The 13,105-nt window shown below is 42.4% G+C and overlaps 1 protein-coding gene across 1 annotated transcript in view; it reads left to right on the top strand.

Moving 5' to 3' along the window:
* The first annotated feature begins 1,896 nt into the window (after positions 1-1,896).
* The window catches only part of nadsyn1 (NAD synthetase 1), a 64,741-nt gene continuing 53,532 nt past the window's right edge, over positions 1,897-13,105 (top strand). Inside the window, 7 exon segments of the mRNA XM_084307581.1 lie at positions 1,897-2,148; positions 4,254-4,314; positions 5,604-5,720; positions 5,884-5,937; positions 8,833-8,922; positions 9,656-9,707; positions 10,985-11,073. Of these exon segments, the coding sequence (XP_084163707.1) occupies positions 2,064-2,148; positions 4,254-4,314; positions 5,604-5,720; positions 5,884-5,937; positions 8,833-8,922; positions 9,656-9,707; positions 10,985-11,073 (548 nt within the window). The 5' untranslated portion in view covers positions 1,897-2,063.

The raw sequence follows: 13,105 nt of genomic DNA, 5'->3' as shown, positions 1-13,105 counted from the left end.
AGCCAGATTGGAATTCGTAGATTAGATTTTCTTTTTCCGCAAGATATTTTTCGACCTGTTCATATACAATTTTTTCCATGACTTTCGAGATGGAGGTAAGGATAGAAACAGGGCGGTAGTTGCCTGGGTCTAATTTACTGCCTTTTTTGTGCAGGGGTGTTACTCTCGCAATTTTGAAGTCCTTGGGGACGTGTCCCTGTTTTATGGAGAGGTTTATTATGTGTGTGATGACTGGGGTGATGGCGGCTGCTGTACAGTACAGTACAGTACAGTTAAGGGGATGCAGACCAGAGAAAGACTTTCGTCTTGTTTACATCAGGGTCCCCCATTTTGATTGATTGATTGATTGATTGAACATTTTATTAACAGATTGCAGAATGGGTACATGAATGAATGAATGAAAACTTTATTTAACAGATTGCAGAATGGGTACAATACAGTACGGCTCAATACACACAATTGTTAAGGGGATGCAGACCTGAGAAAGACGTTTGTCTTGTTTCCATCAGGGTCCCCCATTTTCAATTCATATAGACATTTATGACATACACAACTTACATGACATTTATGGCATAGGGACATATAGGTATTTAGTACTGATACATTTGTGACATAAACGGTATTCAAATACAGTACTGTTACCCCTAGATCCTGACAGAGTATATACATATGATGGGGAGGGGACTGTACATTAGGAGGGGGTGGGTGGGTGGGAGAGAAATATACATACTGCGGGGAGGTAATATATACATGTGGTGGGGAGGAGACTGTCTATTAGGAGGTGGGGGGGGGTTTGGGCATTTACGGTGGCCAGTTTCGAATTGCAGCCTCAGTACAGTACAGTACAGCTCAATACATACAATTGTTAAGGGGATGCAGACCAGAGAAAGACTTTCGTCTTGTTTACATCAGGGTCCCCCATTTTCAATTCATCGTAACATATATGACATACAGATAGACAGTACTGCTACATCTATACATTTATTACATACCAGATTTGCAAATACAGTACTGTTTGTGATACGAAAAGAGTCTAAGAAAGAGAGTATATACATTTGAGGGGGAAGAAACTGTACATTGGAGGAGGTTGAGTTTGGATATTTATCCTCTCTAGAACATGTATTGACAGCGCAAAACTTGCACCACCTGTATCTGTACAGTATCTAGTTGATGTATTTTTTTTATGTACATTGCACTTGTCAACTCATTGGAAAACAAGAGTCCATACCCCCTCAATGTATTCCCGAGAAATAAATAAAAGTTGATTTATTATCGTTTGGTTCAATATAGTTTTCCATGAAAATGACAACTCCTCAAATCTATTATTATATTCCAACAATACCACATATAGTAAACTTAGAACAAATCAAAATTTTGAATAGCCTGATAAAGCCAAATTATTGCAATATTGTGTAGTAGGCTATTTAGCATACACATAAAAGTCGCAGCTGGGCTATGGGGTGAACATTGTATTAACAGATTGCAGAATGGGTACAGTACAGTACGGCTCAATACACACAATTGTTAAGGGGATGCAGACCAGAGAAAGACTTTCGTCTTGTTTACATCAGGGTCCCCCATTTTCAATTCATCATAACATTTATGACATACATGAGACATACAGATAGACAGTACTGCAGTGCTACATCTAGACATTTATGACATACCAGATCTACAAATATACAGTACTGATTATGAATACAAAAATAGTTTACAAAGAGAGTATATACATTCGAGGGGGAAGAAACTGTACATTATATATGATCTGGTTTCAGAATGAATGGCCATAATCTTTTCTAGTGTATTGTAGTGTCAACATCTGCCACTGGAGGTCACTGTGCAGCCACTGACGGGCAGGAGGGGGCGTCACTTTAACAACCCGGATCAGAGTGAAACAACAACGTTGACTGCTTGTTTTTAAAACGTTTTACTATTATTACACGTGTAATATTCATTCTTGCACAGACGACAACAAGAACCACACCTTTTGCACGTTTTACACCACGGCCACACTGTGTTGCAGCAGCCGAGCTGTAACTGTCAGGGGTGTTTTGGAAGTTGACATGGGACGCAAAGTCACTCTCGCCACTTGCTCGTTGAATCAATGGGCTCTGGATTTCGACGGGAACTTGGAGAGGATACTGAAAAGTAAGTTTTACAATCGATAGTCTTGAGTCATTGATTATATGAGTTGCTGTGTAATAATAATAATAATAATAATAATAATAATATGCTACTGACAACAACTGATGCGAACATGCCAAGCGCAGCATAGTAGACCTGCTGTGTACTTTTCATGGCTGAGGAGCGAGGATGTAACGTAATTACAGTAATCTTGAGTATCCTCCGTCCTATCTGTAATCCGTAGCAGTTAATTCCCAGTTTAATTCGACCAATTGGCTACACGATGTACTGTATTTTATTTACCCGCCAATCAATAATATGTAACGGATAACATTAATTAGAAGGTAAACAGACCCCGTGGACTCAGAAACACAGAAGGTCACACACCACATGATTGATTGATTGATTGAAAACTTTATTAACAGATTGCAGAATCGGTACAGTACAGCTCAATACATACAATTGTTAAGGGGATGCAGACCAGAGAAAGACTTTCGTCTTGTTTACATCAGGGTCCCCCATTTTCAATTCATCATATGACATGCATGACATACAGATAGACAGTACTGCTACATCTATACATTTATGACATATCAGATTTGCAAATACAGTACTGTTTGTGATACAAAAAGAGTCCAGAAAAGAGTATATACATTTGACGTAGAAACTGTACATTGGAGGAGGTTGGGTAGGTGGGGTGGGGGGGACTACATTGGAGGTGGGTGGGTGGGTGGGTGGGGGGGGGGGGGGGGGTGGGTAGGAGGGGTGGGTGGGTGGAGGACACTGTACAAACAAATCTGTACATTGGAATATTGACAACCATACTTGGTCATTTACTGTACATTGGAGGGGGTTGTGTTAGGACATTTACAGGGGCCAGTTTTGAATTGCAATCTCCCGTAGGTGTTCTTTGAGAGTGTTTTTGAACGTGGGTAGTGATTCACATTCCTTTACAGCTGTGGGTAGGGCGTTCCACATTGATGTGGCATAATTGCGAAACGTGTTTAGTCCCTTGTTTGAGCCGAATCTGGGTTTAACATGATTTGTGGAGCTCCCTCTGGTGTTGTGATCGTGGTATTCACTGACCTTTGGGAAGTACCCACATGTCATGCATTCCAGCAGACTCAACTAATCACGTCACTTCCTCTCCTTGCAGCAGTGTATCCATCTTCAGCAGAATCATTGTGTTACAGGTTGTTACCTGCTGTAGGTTATTAGGGACATGGAGACTGCTGTAGGTTATTAGGGATATGGAGACTGCTGTAGGTTATTAGGGACATGGAGACTGCTGTAGGTTATTAGGGATATGGAGACTGCTGTAGGTTATTAGGGATATGGAGACTGCTGTAGGTTATTAGGGACATGGAGACTGCTGTAGGTTATTAGGGACATGGAGACTGCTGTAGGTTAGGGACATAGAGACTGCTGTAGGTTAGGGACATGGAGACTGCTGTAGGTTAGGGGCATGGAGACTGCTGTAGGTTAGGAACATGGAGACTGCTGTAGGTTAGGAACATGGAGACTGCTGTAGGTTAGGGGCATGGAGACTGCTGTAGGTTAGGGGCATGGAGACTGCTGTAGGTTAGGAACATGGAGACTGCTGTAGGTTAGGGGCATGGAGACTGCTGTAGGTTAGGGGCATGGAGACTGCTGTAGGTTAGGGGCATGGAGACTGCTGTAGGTTAGGGGCATGGATACTGCTGTAGGTTAGGGGCATGGAGACTGCTGTAGGTTAGGGGCATGGAGACTGCTGTAGGTTAGGAACATGGACACTAGGTATGTAGTAGGCTAATACATACAAGTTTCACTGACTCTGAGCCCTAAGATCTTGAATAATTTGGTTCTGATTCTATTCCGATCCACTATGTAGTTTGAGGTCATAGGACAACAATTGAGATTGAGATCTAGTGCATTTTCTCAATTAGATAGATCCAACAAGCAAGTTTGCTTTGCTTTGATGTCTGATGCTACACACCACTATTGGTATTGGATTGTATTGTTGGACGTTTTTCCATATACAGATTATATACCCTGTTTCAGATATCTAATCCATGCATCCCTAATGTAAACATCCAAGGCCCCTAGTCCACACCCTTCTAATCAACGCAAACATGTCATTTTCTTTCCAGGTATCGAGATTGCCAAGTCTCGCGGAGCTAAATACAGACTGGGACCAGAGCTGGAAATATGGTATTTGTCATTTAACAATCAAATGATCAATTAGTTACTAATAAGATGGCTTCTGGGTTGGGTTTTACTGTACTAGAACATTATGTAGACATACCTCTTAGGGAATGACGAGTTGTCAACTGCCAATACTGCCTCCTATGGACACCTGTTGTCATAACCACCTATTGTACTTACCGGTACTTTCATTTTGCAAAGGTATCCTCAAAATCTGATTCCCAAACAAGCAAAGAAGTCTGATGCAGTAGGTTTGAATTTAGTCTCCACTTTAATTATTGCAGTAATTGATTTAGTGTCCTGTATCCGAGGAAGCGTGTTTGCAATGATCAATCATTAGAGCTGGGAACAAAATATCCCGAATGCCAGTGGTGACAGCGGCGCCCCAAGGCAGCTAACATTGGAGTTGGACTGCTCTCTCGAATCAGAAACCAGAAACACTTTATTTACCAAATACAAATAATGTACATGAACTTGTTTTGGTGACAGGTATCTAGCTGGAGAGCTAACGGCTGGAGAACTTGAGAACTGTGACTCGTAGTACTAAACACCGCACGGACTCTGTGTTACTACGTTATGGACCATGAATACTATCCTCACTATGTTCTAGAAGTCGTAGAAGTCTTTATTTGTCATCAGATTAACACACACACACATGCGATGGGCGACCCACAGGAATACACACATGCACTGAGTCGCTGACGAAATGTTCTCTGCACCTCCCATCCCGTCGTCCTTCCCCCCCAAGGGCAGCCGGGAGCAGACATCGTTAGCCATCTGTTGTGCATGTTTTTCCATTGGGTTTATCTTATCGGGAGGGGAAACCCTTGCGAGCACACGGGGAGAACATGCAAACTCCACACAGAAAGGCCCGGGAGATACCCCACCTGGGTAACTGGCAACACGGCAACCTGGTCCCCAAGCGGGAATCGAACCCAGGACCTTCTAGCTGTGAGGTGTGACAGTGTTAACCACTACACCACCGTGCCGCCTAAATACTCTTTCTATCACTGTTATATGTTAATTACTATTACTGTTCCTATTATTACCTCTTCTGCCTGTACCTCCCCTCCCCCATGCTGCTACGACACCCCTGTATTTCCCCAAGAGGATTCATAAATAAATAAACACATGACTTGATCTCACAAGTTTCTCCCGACACACATCTTGTACAGTAACAATGGGAAGCAAATATTACAACACTGACGGTTAATATTACATATGTTTGTCTTTTTTCTCTCACGTTACCTCTCTTTCTTTCTTCCTCACTCTCTCTCTCTCCTTCCCTCGCTCAGTGGCTATGGTTGTGCGGATCACTTCTATGAGTCGGACACGTTGCTCCACAGCTTCCAGGTGCTAAAGAAACTTCTAGAATCTCCCGTCACTCAGGACATCATCTGTGATGTGGGCATGTCAGTAGTAAATAAATGTCTGTGTCTCAGTATTCGTTCATAATTAAACATCTCCGTTATGATAAATGACCTTCTCTGGCATAATGCCTAGTTCCTACACGGATGTTTCTGATTCTGTCTTTGTCCATGTCTGGCTGGCTGGCTGGCTTTCTCTCTCCCACAGGCCCGTCATGCACCATAATGTCCGCTACAACTGTCGAGTCCTGTTCCTTAACAGGTATGTTTGCATACTTGGAACAGTTCTGATATTATGCCTAGGGATGCATGGCCTGATATCGGTGTAGAAGATCTAAGAAAATAGATTATATCTCAATAATTTTGACCCAAGACCAGACCAGTGCTGTGCCAAAACCACTTGGTGATCGTTAATCAGAGAATGAAGCTGCTTTACTTAAAGGGTAAGGGTATTTTATCATCACAGTCCATGCTGTTCTGGATACTGGATAGCAGCTCCACACAGGGCTTGTGCAGACTGAAGCGTGGCCCTGTTACTTTACTTTTAGTTCTGCGACCAGCCGTTGCGGCGGGTATCCAGTATGAAAGACCGCGTGTAGCTGCCTCTCTGCCACACAAACGCAAAGTGTCCAAAAAAACATCCACCTTCCCCTGTGATAGTCTATCCCCCGTAATGGACGAAAACAAAATGCAATATTAATTTACAAATAAAATAACCCGACATGACGGTAGAAGAGATAGAAAAGGCAATTCATCGGACAAAATCAGGGAAATCACCGGGAGGGGGTTTGATGGTTTCCTTTTACAAAACCTTCAAAGAGCAGTTAATCCCATTATTATACAAGTTAATTTAATTATAGTCTCAGGTCAGGCAGGTTCCCTCCCTCATGGAAAGAGGCTATCATCTCCTATTCCAAAGGAAGGTAAAGACAAAGAAAACTGTTGCAAATTGCAATTATAGGCCCATATCGATGTTAGGGGTGGATTATAAACTATATAAGAGATTGGAGATATTATGCAAGACTTGATTGACGAGGACCAGACTGGTTTCATTAAAGGAAGACAAACACAAGATAATATAAGAAGGAGCTTAACTTGTTACATGTTCTAGAAAGTATAGAAAGTAGGGAGAAAGTGCAGTCGTCACCGTCTGCCGAAAATGCCCTTTGATAGAAAATAACCCAACATGGTCAAAAACTTGTGTGCTTCCCCCAAATAGCAACACCTGAGTCAGAAAGATCCCACTGATATTGACCCCTGACCCAATAACCGTGGCACTACTCCCTCAAGTGGTACCAGACCAGTTATTATTTTTCTTTATTTCACCAGGTAAGCTTGAGCTCAAATAGCTCTTTTTCGAGCAACACCTGACATAAAACAACAACAAACAAGAAACAACCATAGGACAGTAAATTAACATAGACAAAGGACAAAAAGATGAAGATAAAAAGGGGGGGGGGGGGGGGGGGGGGGGCGGGTTACAGGGGATTGTTTGAGAGGGAAGGTCAGGTTAGGCTAAGCATCAAACATAACATTAATGCAGCGTGTACAGTAACCAGTAGGAATTAACCTGAGAAGCATTTGCACACTCCCATATCGGTCATTAAAAGGTAATTAGGGTTTAAAACTGCAAATTAATAAAAGCCTGGAGTTTAAGATATTTTTTGATCCACTTTTTTCTCCCCATTTTCTATTTTTTTCTCCCATCCCAATTTCGTATATCCAATTCTTCCCTCCCCTGTCTTGAACGTTGCTAGACTATGCCTCCCACAGAAGCCTTGCATCACGTGTCCCCTCCGGTACACGAGGAGGCAGCCTGTCGCATCTTTTCACCGCAGCAAATCGAACTCTCAGTGGAGTAATGCGTGGGAGGCTCACGCTGCCTCCGTCACTTCCTGCTTCCGTCGCACCGGCGTCACCAAACCGACCTGTAGGAGTCGCTGTCCACAACGTCAAATCCCCACCCACCGGCTTTCCCACCCTCTAACACTTGCCAATTGTGTTAGTATGAACGACCGGCCAGCCGGTAGCAACGCAGAGAGCTGGGCTCGAACCCAGCATCTCCTGAGTTAGAGGTGAGCGCCTTGCCCACTGTGCCAATCAGCCGCCCCAGTTTAAGATATTTTTGAAGTCCATTCCAGGTAAACGAATACACAAAAGCCCTCTTCCCAAACTCAGTGCGAACTCATGGGACTGAGGTCGATAGAAAGTCCTGAGAACGCAAGCTGTAGGAAGAGATTTGACGCGACGGTAAGGTGTGTACAGTTGTTTACAGAACAACTGTATAAAACTTGACACAAATGGCTCTTACACCACGGATTATGCAGAGAAAGGACACAACTAGGGATGCTCGATATTGGCTTTTTTACCTATACCGATATTGTCCAACTCTTAATTTCCGATACCGATATCAACCGATATCAACCGATACCGATATATGCAGGGTTTCCCCCCCCAAAAAATTGAATAATTTCAGGTAATTAACATTACATATCTCTTGTTGTGGAATTAACACAACATTATGCATACTTTTGACAATAAATAAAATCAGAATTTGTTCTTACTTGCTTGCCTGGGTAAATAAAGGTTGTAGAAATGTAATTCTTTTTTAGTTTTTTTGAAAACCGATACCGATATTTTCCGATATCACATTTTAATGCCGATATCGGCAGATAATATCGGTAGGCCGATAATATCGGACATCCCTAGACACAACATATCTAATCATGACAACATCATCGGCCAGTTAGGAAATAGGACTTGGTCTGTATAGGGCTGTCACATTATTTTAGATTTTCGAATTTACATAAACACACGAGATTCGAACTTAAAGGGAGAAATTCGAATTTGATTTGTTTTATTAATAAAAAATGTGTTGACAAAAAAAAACTGTCAGTTCATATAGGTGAGACTGAAAATAATAATACCAAACATACCATGGTAAAAAAAGAAAGTAGCCAAAACTTTCTTTAGGTTTAGGTTTTTTATTTAAATAATTTTTTTTACACTGAAATTAGAATTCGAACTTGTCTACAATTCTGCAACACATTTCTAATTAGATTTTTTTGTTAAAGTGACAGCCCTAGTCTGAAAGTTGCATTACTGCCCACTGTGCCCAGACTTCTTCAACTCCCTCTTTGTCCTTTTCATTCCAAAGGAAGATTTTGCTGATCAGGCCTAAGATGCTGATGGCTAACGTTGGGATCTACAGGGAGCTACGTTGGTTCTCTCCCTGGAGCCAGCTCAGGTAGGTGACCACTACTAGTGACAATATATGCAATAGTATGTAGTATCACGATATGCAGAGGTTTACTCATTTATCCTCTTGTCTGTGTTATACTATCAGGAGAATTTCCGGGTATTGTGAATCGTCGTTTTATCGTCTTAAGTCAACAGGACGGATGACTAATATCAGGCAGACAGACGGACAGAAAAAGTGGTTTCGGGTGTGCTTGTGGTGTTTAAAGCTCCAACATGTGATTTATATATACATGTGGAGTATATTTACATGACATTCGATGTAAATGCATTCCATTGTTGGCTTTGTAGCAATGCATGGTTTTATATGTTTAATAGGGTGAAATATGTGACCGATGCCAGAAGTTCGCGGCACAAGTCTCCCTCTGTAATTTTTCAGATTTTTACACATTATGAAAGTACAGAATGTAAGCTTTCAAATGACGTGTCATACATTGAAATCTGAAAATATTTGAATAATTGTATAATAATTAGTTGACCTAATTAAACCTCAAGTCTTTAAACAGAGAAAATCCAATCTAAAGTTTGGCTGCATTTTTAACACCTTGGCAGACAAATGTTTTTACTATTTATAGATATTATAACTGTTAGCTGTTACAGGAATTATGTTCTTAAACATTCAAACTGTGATAATATGGGGAAAAAATGTCATTCATTCTCTCACGATCTAAATTACCGCTGGGCCCGTCACATTATGTGTAATTACATTTCTGCTTCTCTAGACATGTCGAGGAGTATTTCCTGCCCAGGATGATCCAGGAAGTGACGGGACAGGTAAAAAAACAAAGAGCCGATAAGAAAAGAGATTCCAATTGTTGGCATTACTGTAGCTGTAACAACATTGGAATGCGTTCTCGTATTATGATAATTGGGTGTTCATATGAATGTATTCTCAGCACTACGGGCGGGGGAAAAGCAGCAACGTGTGTTTATTATCTGATCAAGCAACCTGATGGCTGTGAGACATGTGTTTATTATCTGATCAAGCAACCTGATGGCTGTGAGACATGTGTTTATTATCTGATCAAGCAACCTGATGGCTGTGAGCTAGGGCTGTCCCTGAAGCCTGTTTTGGAGATTCGAACTTCATCAGGGTTTTTCGAACGGACGTTCAAACCTTCGTTTTTAATAATAATTAAAAAATATATATATATTTTTTAAATAAATATCCTCAAACTAAATCCTCAATTTGAATAAAGTCATTAATCTGATTAAATTTGTATTTAATTTTTTTATTAAATCAACTTTCTTTAATGAATATAACTCATCAGATTTAATACTATAATATTAGTGTAGCCTAATCTGTATCTGCAACTGTGAAGAAAAAACCCATTGGTTTAAACAGAATGAATAGACACATAAACATTTTATTTATTAAATATATATATATTTTTTAAATGTATTACAAATTTGAATGTTGATTTAGAATTCGAATGCCAACGTAACGAACGAAGGTCCGAACGTTCGAACGTTTGGGCTCAGCCCTACTGTGAGCCATGTGTTATTATCTGATCAAGCAACTCTATAGGAGTTGCTTAGCAATGCATATATACAGAGCTGAATGAACTATATCTCAGTGTTATATTCACAATATGAAATTGGATAGTTTCATCAAATATAACACTGTTGTATAAAAGCAATATAGAATACTCGAGGTTGCATGCCACTATTGACCATAACACACTCACTCCCTCTCTCGTTCTATTGCTTAATTAATTCGGGAGCATGTCTATGTTCCCCGGGTCCTATGTTCCCCGGGTTCTATGTTCCCCGCTTTGATTGATTGATTGATTGAAAATTTTAGACCACCAGCCCTGATTCCAAACTCTAACCATAACCAGTTCGAAAGAGGGCCTAAGCTTAACCATTCGAAACAAGGCGGACATTAATAATTAATAAAATAATAAAAATGTATACAATTTTCAATCTATTAATCAATCAAAGCGGGGAACATAGAACCCAGGGAACATAGGACCCGGGGAATATAGGGATGATCCCATTAATTCTACATTCATCGCTAAATCCTAACATCCCTGCCTGTGTTCCTTCAGGACACCGTTCCGTTCGGTGACTGTGTCCTGTCCACCAAGGACACCTGCATCGGCAGTGAGATGTGTGCTGAGCTCTGGAGCCCCAGAAGGTGAGAGTCCTGTGTAGCGGCCGCAGCTCAGTCACGGCTGTGGAAGAACAGGAAGCTAACGCAGCGGAGCCAGCTTAGTTAGCTTAGCTACGTCATCGACGGCTAACGGTGACCAGCGGAGCCAGCTTAGTTAGCTTAGCTACATCATAGATGGCTAACGGTGACTAGCGGAGCCAGCTGAGTTAGGTTAGCTACGACGTCATAGATGGCTAACGGTGACCAGCGGAGCCAGCTTAGTTAGCTTAGCTACGTCATAGATGGCTAACGGTGACTAGCGGAGCCAGCTGAGTTAGGTTAGCTACGACGTCATAGATGGCTAACGGTGACCAGCGGAGCCAGCTTAGTTAGCTTAGCTACGTCATAGACGGCTAACGGTGACTAGTTGACCCAGCTTAGTTAGGTTAGCTACGTCATAGATGGCTAATGGTGACTAGTGGAGCCAGCTTAGTTAGCTTAGCTATGTCATAGATGGCTAACGGTGACTAGTGGACCCAGCTTAGTTAGCTTAGCTACGTCATAGACGGCTAACGGTGACTAGCGGAGCCAGCTGAGTTAGTTTACAGTAGCTACATCATAGACGGCTAACGGTAACTAGCGGAGCCAGCTGAGTTAGGATAGCTATGTCATAGATTGCTAACGATGACTAGCAGAGCCAACTGAGTTAGGTTAGCTACGTCATAGATTGCTAACGGTGAATAGTGGACCCAACTTAGTTAGCCTAGCTACGTCATAGACGGCTAACGGTGACTAGTGGACCCAGCTAAGTTAGCTTAGCTACATCATAGACGGCTAACGGTAACTAGCGGAGCCAGCTGAGTTAGGATAGCTACGTCATAGATGGCTAACGGTGACTAGCAGAGCCAGCTGAGTTAGGTTAGCTACGTCATAGATGGCTAAAGGTAACTAGCGGAGCCAGCTGAGTTAGGTTAGCTACGTCATAGACGGCTAACGGTGACTAGTGGACCCAGCTGAGTTAGGTTAGCTACATCATAGATGGCTAACTGTGAATAGTGGACCCAACTTAGTTAGCCTAGCTACGTCATAGACGGCTAACGGTGACTAGCGGAGCCAGCTAAGTTAGCTTAGCTACGTCATAGATGGCTAACGGTAACTAGCGGAGCCAGCTGAGTTAGGTTAGCTACGTCATAGATGGCTAACGGTGACTAGTGGACCCAGCTGAGTTAGGTTAGCTACATCATAGATGGCTAACGGTGAATAGTGGACCCAACTTAGTAGCCTAGCTACGTCATAGACGGCTAACGGTGACTAGCGGAGCCAGCTAAGTTAGCTTAGCTACGTCATAGATGGCTAACGGTAACTAGCGGAGCCAGCTGAGTTAGGTTAGCTACGTCATAGATGGCTAACGGTGACTAGTGGACCCAGCTAAGTTAGCTTAGCTACGTCATAGATGGCTAACGGTAACTAGCGGAGCCAGCTGAGTTAGGTTAGCTACGTCATAGATGGCTAACGGTGACTAGTGGACCCAGCTGAGTTAGGTTAGCTACATCATAGATGGCTAACGGTGAATAGTGGACCCAACTTAGTTAGCCTAGCTACGTCATAGACGGCTAACGGTGACTAGCGGAGCCAGCTGAGTTAGGTTAGCTACGTCATAGATGGCTAACGGTGACTAGTGGACCCAGCTGAGTTAGGTTAGCTACATCATAGATGGCTAACGGTGAATAGTGGACCCAGCTGAGTTAGGTTAGCTACGTCATAGACGGCTAACGGTGACTAGTGGAGCCAGCTTAGTTATCTTAGCTACGTCATAGCCACAACACTGGTAAATAAACTACCCTCCCACTCAGGGCATTTTGGGGTAGAACACATCATAGCCTACTACAATAACCTAGGGGTCCGCAAAGACGATTTCAAACTAGAAATGGTAACAATTGCTGAGGTACTCAAAAAACTGAGCGCCCTCCAACCTAACAAGGCCACTGGTAAGGTTGCCACCTTTGACCAGTAGAAATAAGGGACACCTGTCATCGAGTGTGCGCGTAGCGGTTTTGGGGCGTTTTTTGGGCGCAAA

Source organism: Notolepis coatsorum (assembly GCF_963971535.1).
Source record: "Notolepis coatsorum genome assembly, chromosome: 2".
NCBI lineage: Eukaryota > Metazoa > Chordata > Actinopteri > Aulopiformes > Paralepididae > Notolepis > Notolepis coatsorum.
This window is presented reverse-complemented; position numbering and strand designations above follow the sequence as displayed.